At 41.3% G+C, this 13,583-nt stretch overlaps 1 protein-coding gene across 2 annotated transcripts in view; it reads left to right on the plus strand.

Moving 5' to 3' along the window:
- The window catches only part of PTPRG (protein tyrosine phosphatase receptor type G), a 733,855-nt gene that overhangs the window by 588,809 nt on the left and 131,463 nt on the right, over positions 1–13,583 (plus strand). For both annotated transcript variants that reach the window (XM_003811607.6, XM_003811608.6), the window contains exon 7: positions 4,496–4,653. In XM_003811607.6, the coding sequence (XP_003811655.1) occupies positions 4,496–4,653 (158 nt within the window). The remainder of the gene's footprint in view (positions 1–4,495; positions 4,654–13,583) is intronic.

The raw sequence follows: 13,583 nt of genomic DNA on the forward strand, positions 1-13,583 counted from the left end.
CCATTTATCAGTAGAGCACTGTCAGTGGGACTGAGCAGGCAATGAAATTTTCAGAAAGATCACTGCAAACTGCTCTTCGACTTGAACTGAGATGGGGGAAAAAAGTCGAGAGTTAATTGTGTAATGTATTGCTCGTGTTAATTCTGTAATGCATTGTCATTTACTAATGGGGGCACCTGAACATATAGCATAATTCCCCCCACCCCACAAGTCTGGCTATGGCTGTCAAGGTGACTTTCTGATACTTGGGATTCCTTTCCCACTTCCCACCCCCAACACTTGTGTTAAAATAGGGGCAGGCAGAATATGACCGAAGGCCAAATCCATTCTACTGTCTATTTTTGTATGGCCCCTGAGCTAAGAATGGTTTTTACATTTAATTCCTAATTAAGTGGAATGTTATTCCCCCAAAAAAGAATCATATTATTCTTATTAAGTAGATATATATTTTGAAAATTGTTCTCAGTTATTAATAGCATTTCAAATACAGTTAATAAGATTGTGAAAGTGTGCTTGTTATTTAAGTACCTACATAACATCTTCAAATTCACCTCTTGGCCTGCAAAGCCTAAAATATTTACTCTTTGGTACTTTATAGAAAACGGTTGCTCGTTCCTAGCTTAAAACCCAAAATGAGCCAGCCTGTACCTCAGCTGGGCTTGTGCTCAGCCACATGCTTGCCTTGATAAATCTGGGCTTACAGTGGGCCAGGAACTATACCAAGCCCCTTATGTCTGTTAACTTGCTTAATTGTCACAGCAACCCTGAGAGTAAATATTCTCATTATTCCCATTTTACAGATGATGGAAGTAGCTCAGAGAGGTTAAGGCCTTTGCCTAAGGTTGCACAGCCATCAAATGTCAGTTAATTCGAAGCCCATACTGGAGCTTTGGCAAAGAAAGCTTTAACCTAGACTGCTCATGCTGATGGACAATATATCTAACATGGTATGCCTTTAAGGGCACAAGCAGTAATCCAGTTAAAAAAAAAAACACAAAAAGACATGCACAAAACATTAAAGAAAGTACGTGACAAAACATTGGTAGCTTAGAGGAATAATAGTAAAAGTAACAACAATGAGAGTAAGAATAATATCTATCACGTATGAGATGTTTACTGTGTTCCCAGCTCTTTCTGAACCTCTTTCTTTTATTGACGTATTTATAATCTTCACTACTGCAGCCTAGGAAGGTTTCATAACTTGCCTATGCTCACACAGCTCACAGATAGCGGAGCTGGGATTTGAACCTGGGCAGGCTGAAAATCTGTTCTCCAGCAGCAACCCTTGAAGGAACGCACAAGTGCTGGGGGTGCTGGTGCAGGCAGTGGTTAGATGTCAGTTTTCAGCCCTGAATGATGTTTTCTGCTCTCCAGGCATACTGTTTCAGATTCCCTGAAGAAAGAATCCCATGTGAGTCTCTGTATTCTTCACATGTTTTTGACCTTAGGTCTTTTACTTCATCCTGGTCTTCTATTTATCCAGCCCTAAAGTCAAAGAATTGGACTAAATCGATGGTTTTCAAAGTGTCCCTGGATCCCCTACTCGGCTTCAGCCACCAGGGCTGACTTAACTTATTTGAGTTGCTGGGGTCTTGAGCAAGATTTTGTTTGAAGAGACCATCCTTTGGCCTCCAAAGCCACTGAACTAAGCCACTGAACTGTCCAAGTCCCTTCCAGATCACAAAGTCCTAAGATTCAATGGCAGTGATAGTGGTGCAATGAATAAGCAGTGAAGCCAGGCCCTCCTCCCCTGTCCCTTGTACTGGGTCTACCCACCTCGCCACCGATCTGACTGCACGTGCTGATCAGCAAAAGCCAGAACTTGCCTCTGAAGCCCTGGTGTTGGTCAAGAACAGAGATGCCCTTTTGAGTTTGCAGCAGGGGTCACACGCACTTTCCATCATGCCTGCTCAATCCATGAGCCCATCTGAGAACTTACATAAGAGTCCGACCCTGCCCAATCAGTGTTCCCCTTTGAAATCTAATCTCCTCCTGTTGGTGGGGCAGGTGCTTTTGCTTTATCTTTTGATGCTCTTTAAAGCCATGGCCTCTTCCTATAGTGTGTTTAGATGGGGGCTCGGCTGCCAGGGGTTTGCCGGGGTTGTCTTGTCACTTCCTGTCAGCATACAGCATGCTTAACTGCAACCCTGATGTTAGACTCGGCTCTGAGGGGAAAACTCTTCTGATTCTCTAGCCATTCGGCCTGGATCCCTTGATCGTAAGGCAGGTTGGTGTGCTGCAGTGTGACTCGAAGTTCACCTACAACATGAGGGAGACATGAAGGTGGTAGTTTTGCAGTTGGTGGTACCAAGCCCTACCCACACCCTCTATCGCTTGGGGCTTTGTGTTGACTATTTATACAGCCCAGGAAGCTCAGAGGCAGCAAGCAAAGGCCAAAATATTTTCTTCTCCGGGCCAAACCAGTCCCCGCCAAGCATGCTTGCAGAGATTTCCCCTGTCATTAGGCTGCTGGTAACCAGGTTTAAATTAAAGCCCAGACTTGCCAGTGGGCGGAGGGGCAATTCCGTTATTTCTAGCCTTTTGTACAACAGAAATTGTTTTTGTAATTTTGATTATAGAACCCTATGATTTGAAGACTTTTGCATTTATTGGGTAATACTAAATTTTTATTTTAGAAAAAGACGAATTGAACACCTCTCTGAGAATCAGCCAAGGTTTCTGAGCCTCACGAATAACTGCTGTTACTTCGCTGTTCACTAGTGCTTGGGCTTGGTTATTTAACCTCTCTGTTCCTTGATTTCCACATCTGTAAAATGAGTATTAGAAAGCACACACTTCATAGAGTTGTGAACTAAGAGAGCATAGTGATGTGAATAATAAAAGCCTGGATTCTAAACCCAGCTACCTGTTTCTGCATCCCGGCTCTGTAAACTGGGGATAATCATAGAACTAACTTCATGGAGTTATTTTAAGCATTAAATAAATTAATCTTTATAAAGCTCTTAGAACAGGGCCTCTTGCATATAATAAGTGCTGTTTAAGTGTTTGCGACATGTAAATACTCAGAATAGTGCCTGGCATATAGGCGAAGCTAAATCAATGTTAAGTCTTCTTCAACTAATCTTTTCCAAAAGGAAATTGCAATTTTAATTATAATGTAGTTGATTCTTGTTGGGTTTTTGCATTATCCCCTAGTTACACAGACTTCTCGAGTCTGGGGATGCACAGTTGCCCAAATGCCTGTACTAGTTGTTCTGCGTGAAAATGAGAAGAGGAAGGAAGGAGGAGGCATGAGGCTTGGGAATGATATTCCTGTAGGCTCAGGTGTGTCTATGAGGTCACCTGGAACCCTGTTCCCGGGGCCCATGGTGGAAGCCATGAAGGAGCTAAGGGACCCCATGAGCAGGACTCCAGTAGTCTTATTGCATCTGTAACAGGGAAGGGGAGAGAATACCAGATGTAAATTCAAGACTAGATGTCTGGAGATGTATGTAGAGACTAGAACCTTCTCTGACTCATGAAAGAAGCTAGATAGTTTACTGGGCATGCTTGGAAGAATTATAAGATATTTTCCTCATCTTCTCTACGACACTATTCCTTCCTGTCCCAGGGCCTTTGCTCATGCTGTTTCTACTGCTTACAATGTTTTTCTTCACCTTGTTTGCCCCCACCCTTGCATTTTCACCTGGCTAACCTCAGTGCCTTCTATGGCTGAGTCAGAGCTGTGTGGAGTCTTTGGTGTCAAGACACCTGGATTCACATCCTGGCTTTGCTTCTTAGGAGCTGCGTGACCTTGAGCAGACACTAACCCATTCCATGCCTTTCTTTCCTCATAGATTAATCATATTTTCATTGTTGGGTCTGAACTTGAATATCATTTCTTCTGTTTAAGGGAAGATACCGCCACATTTGTAAAAAGAATGCTGGTTCCTGGGGCCATTCTTTTTAAATTTCTAGTTGTGCCTTGGTTGGGCTTCACTTCGATTTGGAGAGGACTTGGGTGAAACCATAATGAAATGTAGCCAGCTTTGGAATTGCATGTTACTGGTGACTTACAGTTTTCTTTTCACGATGATTCTCTCATTGTGTCCCAAAGTTTGTTCCACTGATTATCTATCTGTTCATAGATAATTAGAGAAGAGTTCTATGATGAAACAAGATTGGGAAGGGGTGGGTTAAACAAAGTCAAGCCCATTTCTTTTCTGCAAGACTTCTCAGAGATTTTGGTATGCTAGAATATTTTGTCTATTTCCTGGGGAAGGGAGAGGGACTTTAATGTGGCCCAACCATGTTCATCATGGAACCTGTATTTTATTGAAATATACTGTGGTACTGGTGTCCTCAGAACACACCCTGGGAAATGCTGCTTTGTTTACTGAGGCTCTCCCACCACCAAATGCTAGTGCTTCTCAGGATATAAACAAACATAAGGCTTGTGATGTGGCACCAGCATGCCGAGGGTGTTGACTGTGTCTGCGGCTCGGAATGGCATGACTTACCATTGTGCTTTTCTTTTCCCTTTTTCCCCAAACAGAGAAGGAGACCTTTCTGGATCCTTTCGTCCTCCGGGACCTCCTGCCTGCATCCCTGGGCAGCTATTATCGGTACACAGGTTCCTTGACCACACCACCGTGTAGCGAAATAGTGGAGTGGATAGTCTTCCGGAGACCTGTCCCCATCTCTTACCATCAGGTAGATATTCTTCCTCAAGTGGGGTTTCTGTGTTTACTTGTTTTGTATTGACTTAACGATCCAGCATGGCTAGACTATACCACTAAGGAATTTGTTCTTGATCCTGTGCATATCATTGATTCCTGCAGTCTTTCCCACAAACATGTTTTTGAACCCAAGAACTGCAAGCGATAGAATGTGGTTTCTTAGCCACAAATGAAATTAACTCACTAAAGAGAATTGCACTCATGAAATCTGCGTATTGTTTAAGTATTCAATCTTGAGGAGGTAATAATAGCTATCCTCAATGATGATGACCTTTTGTGCCGGAAACTCTTCTAAGCTCTTTATAAATGTTGACCCATTTCATCTTCATGAACAACACTCTTGTGAGGTAGATGCTATTTGTACCCCCATTCTACAGTCTTATGAGGAAGGTGCTGTGCATACCCCCATTTTATAGAGGAGATCAAGCCACACAGAAGGTTATTTGCCCACAATCACACAACTGGTAACCATGCCATGGTGTCTGATTCCAAAGAGCATGCTCTGACCACTAAGCCTACCCACAGTTCAGAAAAGAAAGAGATTTGTGGACATGGAGAAATGAAATAAAACATACCATTGATTGAGTTCTTTCTGTGTGCTATGTACTTTACTCAGCACTTTATACATATCAACTTAATCAGTGGCAACACAAACATAGAGAGATGGGTATTCACATAGAACATCATGGCATGGAGAGATTGGGTAACATGCCCAAAGATTCATGGTTAATGAATGATGAAGCCAAAAACTAAGCCTGGGTTTGCCTGATTCCAAAACCCATGTTTCTGACCACTATATTGTACTGCTTCCTTCTGAGTGTGGACTGAGCACACTTCATGGGAAGGCATGATTTAGGCTGAGCAGTTAACTGTGGGTAGGAGCTGATGAACTGGAGATAGAATTGAGGCAGTGTCAGAGGAAGGGGAACCATCCAGGCAATGAGAGGTCTTTAAATCACCTCATGAGGTTTGAATGCATGGTTGGGGATGATTCTTAGGAGGGACATGTTAGTTGTGCAAAATTCAGCATGGATTGAATTACAAAAAGTGTCAAATTTCTTCTGCATTACTCCCAAAAATAGAGCCAGGAACAATGGGTAGGATTTGTAAGAAAGTGGATTTGAGCCATTAACCAAGACTGTCCAAAACTGGAAGGTACTTAGGATGTCTTTCATAGAAATGACCACCTCCTCCAGTCTGATTGTTCTAGTACCAGTTGACCTTCTGGGTCTTATGTCAAGTATTCCAGTAGGTGGGTCTGAATAGACATTGGCCAACCAACTACTTGGCTGGCCTTGGGTCACATGTCCATCTTTGAATGAGCCATCAGAGGTGAATGAGCCATCAGAGGTGCCAGATAGCATCCTGAAACATCCAGTGTTACCTGTCAGTGGGTAAATGGGGCAGGTTCCCTAGAAGAAGGTAGGGGCAGTAGAGACACTATCCCCCTAACCAAGTTAGGTCATGTAAGGCCACGCTGAACAAATTTATTTGGCCTCACTGCTGTTTTGGCAGTCATTTTACTTTCAGATTTTTTTTTCCTTTTAATCTGAGCCTGACAATAAAGAAAGGACTGGTGATTTGGTTTCAGAACAGGATCTGCCAGCCTTAAGGAGATAATGAAATAAGAAATGAGTTTTCTTCCTAATGGTGATGCCAACATTGTTTCATTAAAAAAAATAATAAAGTTACAGCCCAAATATTTATATATACAGCGTTGGTGGAAGGAATTTTTTTTTCAAGATCCTTTTTTGTCAATTAATAAATACTTTTGTCTTGAAAGATTGAAAGGTTTACGGCTCAGTGGCTCATGCCTATAATTTCAGCACTTTGGGAGGGTGAAGCAGGAAGAACCCTTGAGCCCAGGAATTCGAGACCAGCCTGGGCAACATGGCAAGACCCCGATCTCTACAAAAAAAAAAATTAAAAAATTATCCAGGCGTGGTGGCACATGTCTGTTGATCCCAGCTGCTTGGGAGGCTGAGGGGGGAGGATCACTTGAGTCTAGGAGGTCAAGGCTGCAGTGAACTGTGATCATGCCACTGCGGTCCAGTGTGGATGACAGAGTGAGACTGTCTCAAAAAAAAAAAAAAAAAAAAAAAAAAAAGAGAAAGATTTGAGATAATGAAGTTAAGAAATACTGATTTGGCTACTTTTCATATAGAATTCCATGTAAGGAGAGGCAGAGAGTCGTTGATTAGCTGGAGAGAAATAAGGACCATTAACATATGCTGGGTTTCATTATAGCTCCAGATTTGAAACAAAAAACAGTTTGGGGCTTGGATGTTTTGCCAAGTGTTTGTCTTTTAGAAGCATTTTGATCACCATTTTTGTAACTGGGGCTCTGAGAAAGTGCTTTTTAAATATCTGCTCACTATTCCACTCTCTGCCACCCATACGCTCAAAGAAGAAATAATGTAAGATTTGTATTTGCCTTCCAATATATAACTTCTCTCTAGGTATTGTGTTTCAGGGAAATAGAAAAGAAGTCAGTCATATTTGCTTTCCAGGTTCTTTGCTACAAACCGTCTTAAGATAATACTTTAGTTTTATCAGACACTGCTTCATGTGTCCCTCTCTCTCTCCCAAGGGAGGAAAACAGCTCATATTCATGTGGCCAAACTGGATCCTTGCTGGCTGGCTTTGTGGAGGTCACAGCTGTGTCAGCCCTTGGAAAGGAAAGCATTCGCCATCCAAGTATTATCGCTTCAGACCTTCCCACCCTGACCCTGCCAACATTCTTTCTGAAGTTAGCACAGAATGTTCATTTCAGAAAGGCGAACAGCCAATTCGGAAAAGCCAAGTAGTCAGGAATTCCATGTCTGCCTCTGACAGAAAGAAAACATTCCTAGTCTCTCGTTCTTCTACTTCTCTACAGTCTCTCTATTCTCTCTTTTCTTCCCTGTCATCCAGCATGGGTGCCTGCACTCAATGAAAGTTTGAGCATATTCACCATGAAATATAACGGTTAGCACAAAGTGTTGACTTGTATGATGTGGATTTCTTTGAAGCCTTTCAGAGTACACACAGGCAAACAGTAATCTTTCTTCTCTTGTTCCCTTTTGTGAGTCTAGTTGGGCATTCAAGTCAGCCCTGCCAGCCTGTGCACTTGTACCTCTGGCTTGTGTGATAATCTAGATTAAAATACAGCATTGCTAATGGAACCCCACATTGGTTTGGGATTCCCCACTTAGCATGGCTTATGTGGCCCCTCTAAACATCTTCTGAAAATATCAGGCCAAAATCATGTCCCCCAAACAAAATGGGTCACCCCAACAAAATGGCAGCACTCTCGGCCCTTCTGTGGGATGTCAGAGGAGCCGGACAACACATGGAGATGGTTGCAGGCAACGTGTTCATGATCAGTCATAGAAGATGATTAGCTTTCAGTCCAGTTAACTAGGATTTGTTTTCTTCTAGAATAGTGCTTCTCAGATGATGGTTCTTTGCCCATAGGCAACTAACCCAACCCTTCCTTTCCAGGACTGTTTGCATCTTGTAGGTTAAAATAAGGCACTACCTATGATTTTCCCCAGCTTGAATTTTACTTAAGTGCTTGTAGGGGGTGCTATCAAAAAGGCAATAAATAAGTCTGACTGCATCTACTTTGTTTACCTTTAGATGTGTGATTTTTTTTGTTTTGTTTTTTTTTTCTGACAGTAAGCTGGAGTGGACAGAAAAGGTTTAATTGCATGACCCTTTTTAACCAAAGGTATCTGTGAGAAACAGTAGAGCAGTTCTTTGAAATTAAGACTGTGTGCTTTGGCGGCAAACTGCCTGGGTTCCATTTATGGCTTTGTTCTTCGGCCAAATTACTCAAGTACTCTACTATTTGGTGCCTCGGTTTTCTCCTCTGTAACATCATGATGATAATACCCCCCTCATGGAGTCACAATAAGGGTTAAATGATGGCATACATATAAAATGCTTAGACTAGAATATGTATAAAACGCACATCACAGGAAGTGCTTGGGAGATATTAGGCGTTGTTGTTGTTGTTGTTTTTGTTGTTGTTGCAGGTATTAAATGATCACCAAGCCTCTAAAGCAGGACTGTCTGGTAGAAGTAAAACCACATCATTTAAAATGTTGTAGTAATCATGTTAAAAAATGTAAAGAGAAACAAGTGAGATTAATTTTAGTAGTATAATTTATTTAATCAAATGTAGCCACAATATTATCACTGCAAATGTAGGGCTAGCCATATTTCTAATGGAATAGCCACGTGTGGCTACTGGCTGTCACAGCTGTAAGGTTTATCTCAAGGCCACGACAACTGGTGAGTCACTTAATTCAGAACGTTTCTATTTCAACACATGACGTGCAGTGCATGTGAATGAAGGAGGTTTTTTAATGATGGGGTGAAGATGCCATATTAATCCAAGAGAGATGGCTTTCTTTGTTAATTATGGTTAAGTCCTTTTCCTTCTATAAAGCCCTTTCTATAATCACCTTCATGCAAAACTGACTGTAGCCACAGGAGGGGCATGGCCCTGCATTTAGCTAGCTGTTCTTAGATTTTATGTTTGCAGCTGTGGTTCAGTAAGTAAAATTTTGGATGCTTCAGGCTACTGGGAATTTAATATTCCATTATCATTGTCTTGTTTAATAAGGAGGCAACAAACACGACCTGCCCTGTCATCCCTCAAATGTGTGGTGAAGCTAAAAAAATCTCCATGACCTTAGGTGAGATTTTCCAGTTTCTAGTTAGTATCCTTGGGTTCCTTACTGTGCTAATAATGGACCGTGGTTTTGTTTAATTGCCATTATATGCCCATCCCTTAAACTATTGTACATATCAGCCTTTTAATGGCTCATAGTTATATTACTTTTGGTATTCTCTCATTTCTCCCTTTCATCCACAGTGGTGTCCTGCCCAAGTCTTGTGGACAGGAGCTCTCGCTACACACGAAGGGCATGAATAGATTTCAACTTGCCTTTGATTCGAACCGACAGATTAAAAACTAATTATTCTCTGTAATACTTTTATAATAAAAACTAAGTTGAAATGATTTATATACACTTCGAGCGAACACATTTGCAATTCAAGGTTAAAATTGTTCTTGAAACAGCACCAGTTAAACTGCAATTACAAATCCCCAAGCAGGGATAAAAGAAAGAAATGTTTTACACATTCACTTCAAAAGTTTAAGAGTCAATTTAATATTATAGAAATAAAAACTTTCATTTATTTTTACTAAATGATAAAGACTTCATTAGTTGTATTAAAGTCAAGATAAATCCAAGTGTGTTTATTACCCTGCTGTGGCAAAGGATCAGCCAAGAAAAGTGAGGGCTTTGGGAGGTAGACAGGATTTTCTCCTTGGGCCTGCTGTCTTGTTCATGCCTCCCAGTTCTTTCTGTGTTGGGCTATTGGCAGTTTCTATTCAGAGTGCAGAAGGATGAAGATAGATAGATGTATGTTGCTGATGCAGGGTGCCCTGTGTGGAATGGCCTTGAGGTTAGCTAAAGGGAATCGTTTGAGGACTTATACTATCACTGCATCCATTTCTCCACTGCAGTGTGGCTCTTTCAGTGGATAATGCTAAGGCCTTTTATGCCTGTGGCATGAAATAGCTGAGAGCATACAAAATAGAGTCACACAAACCTGCTATTCTAAGCCTCACTTCACCTCTTGGTTCCCGTGCCTGCATTAGTCCATTTTCACATTGCTATAAAGAACTACCTGAGACTGGGTAATTTATTAGAAAAGAGGTTTAATTGGCTGTGCAGGAGGCATGATTGGGAAGGCCTCAGGAAACTTACAATCATGGCGGACGGGAAGCAGGCATGCATTACATGGCTGGAGAAGGAAGAAGAGAGAGAAAGGGGAGGTGCTACACACTTTTAAACAACCAGATCTCGTGAGAATCCACTCACTGTCACGGGAACAGCAAGAGGGAAATTCCGTCCCCATGATCCAATCACCTCCCACCAGGCCCCTCCTCCAGCATTGAGGATTACAATTCCACCTGAGATTTGGGTGGGGACACAGATCCAAACTATATCAGTGACCTTGGGCAAGTTACTCAATGCCTCTAAGCCCAATTTCCTTACTAGTCAATAAAACTTATACTAATACTGCTATTAATAATAATATTACCACCAGCCTCATGGGATTTCTGTGGATTAAGTGAGAGAAAGCACATACCAGTCTCAGCACAGTGCCTTGCATGTAATAGGCACTCAGCAAATATTGGCTGCTAGTGTTCTTGATATAATAAGAGTGTTCTGTAATGCTACTTTAATGTCATTATTTAATGTCATTACTTTAAGCTAAAAAGAAGTTGGAAACCAAAATAATGTCAGTAAAGTACTTAAAGAAGTACCTGGCATGTCATAGGTTTGATAAATATAAGGGAGATAAGGAAGGGAAGGTTGATACAGCATTTTACAGTTGTTGTAAGCTTAGAGTACAATTGTAGTTACCACATTCCTCATGAAATAATAATGACAGTAGTGATAGTACTTACTGAGCACCTGCTGTGTGCCAGGAATTATTCCAAATATTTTATATCTCACAACTCATTGAATAGTTACAAAAACCACAGGAAATAGGTAATGCTGTTACCTCCATTGTACAAACAAAGACACTGAGGCACAGAAAGATTAAATAATTTGACCAAGGTCACACATTTAGCAAGTAGGGTTTAAAAACAGGATTTTGTACCCAGGTAGCAGGGATAAGGGTTTTGAATTTGGAGAATTAGGCATAGGCCAGATCATAAGGGCCCCACCATTAAGGATGGGAGGCTGTTAAAAAATATTGAACAGAGACATGATGTGATCTCATATACATTTTTCAAGGATCACTGTTTAGCTATTAACCAGATCTAGAAAAGCAGAACAGATTACGGACCAAACATAGGACCGGTCAAAGACCCAGAAAGACACAACTTTGTCCGTATGGTTTGTTCTGTGGCTCCAGCCTGATTTCCATATTGCACAACTCTAGGGGACACTTTCTCATGGTGGGCTTATGGCACCTTTTGGAATCAAACAAAGTGGAGGTCCAAGGCAAGGGTCAGGGTCTGGGGACAGACTGAAGTTGCTGTGTAATGATGTATCAGTAGATTTCATCACTGCCCACTTGCCAAAGTGAGAAATGTAGACTCCTCTCACCAATCCAAGGCTCCTGGAGGTTTTTAACTCACTGGCCAAGCATGCCAGTTGCCAAAGAGACAGGCCACTGGCGATTTTCATTTAAGTTAGAAAAATGACAGGGTTTTAGTGAATGCCGCCAACCCACAGAAGGACATTTGATGAGTGTGCTAAGCTCGTCCTCCTTTCCCTCTTTTGTATGACTGTCAAGCGCAACTGTGATCCAGTTGACAATATAATATCATTCAGGTCATCAGTTCACTCCCAGAACCATCACATCCTTTCTTCAAAATCTTGGGGCAAGTTAAGTTAATAACAAGGAAGCCACCATGCTTTTAAACCGTAGCATGTCATTAAGCTGTAATAGCAATTTAAGTAAAAGCATTTTTGTGTTAAATTCACAACCTGCCTCATTTTTACAGTTATGTGACTTGTTCTTTCCTGAGGCTTCAGAAATAAACTTTTTAGGAGAATTTAATGCTGGCTCTGAAAGAAGCAAGTATTCTAGAGAATAAACAAACTTCAGAGTCGTATTGCTGAGACAGTTTTCTGAGACAGGCCATTCTTTTCTGGCATCTCAGAGATTAAACTATTTCGGGACAGATGGCTGTCTCTTCCAGAAAATTTCCGGTCTAATTCACAATGTATGGCAGCCCAGTCCATTTCTCTAAAAAGTCATCCTGAAAGTTAAGGAATGTCTCTCTCTATTAAACTCACGTCTCTACGGCTTTAATTTAAGCCAATTTCCTTTTATTTGGTCTTCTCTGGACATGGAGAAGAGCTGGTCAGCATCTTCCACATATGAGGGGCTTTATGAAATTACTCCTTACTCGCCTTTTCTTCAGGCTAACCAATTCCACTTCCTTTAACCTTTCCTCACAGGATTTATTCTCCATCTTTTTAATCATTTTGATTGGTCTTTTTCTGGGCTGTCTCCAGAGGGTCTTTGTTAATACTTCTCATATGATTTTAAGAAGTTATTTTCTCTGAGAAATCAGAAACCTGCTCTCAACATTTGATGCATTCAGTTCTGACTTTGGTAGTCCTGTCAAGTGAGTTCATATCATGAGGTGGAGGTGATTTTTCAACATCTTTAGTTGTCTTCATTTGAGTGGCTCACATTTGGACAAAGTAATCAGTCCAATTTTCCTAATTTTTCTGTCATGTCTTGCCTTTCCTTTGCTGTAAATAAAGAAGGAATAGCAGAAAGAATGGGAAGGCAGGCAGATGCTACCTAGAGACACTATGAGTTTTTATGAGAGTAAAGTAACTCAGAGAATTGAAGTAACACAAGAGTAACAGGCTGTTTTGGCTTTTAGGCTGGTTGTGAATCTGTCCAACCAAAAGGCAGAAAAAATTCCATGGTTTATTATCATTTTACATAAGCTGTGGAATTGGAGGGGAGGTAGAATGATAGGTGAATTCACATACTTAAATGATTTTTGCATGGCTAATATCACTACCTCAATTCATCGCTTTCTCATGCAAAGAGAGGGCAGACTGTTTGGAAGCAGGTCATTTTCTGTGTCATTCTCTGAGGCTGTTTGAGAAACAGTGGGGGTTAGTTCCAGGGTTCAGGATGACCACCTAGAATTTGCAGAAACCCAGAGAGTGATTTCCCTTTTTTATTTTCCACATTAGTATTAACTGCCTTCTGGTTCCCCAAAGCCTTGACAGTCACTCAATGCACAGAGAGCATCTTTCTAGCACCATTCGACCATTTCTCCTGCAGAAAGCACTCTTATTTGGCACCAGAGGATCCAGATGGGCCAGAAACAGTTCATTCAGCTTTTCTCTTCATTCT

This window comes from Pan paniscus, chromosome 2 (assembly GCF_029289425.2).
Source record: "Pan paniscus chromosome 2, NHGRI_mPanPan1-v2.0_pri, whole genome shotgun sequence".
NCBI lineage: Eukaryota > Metazoa > Chordata > Mammalia > Primates > Hominidae > Pan > Pan paniscus.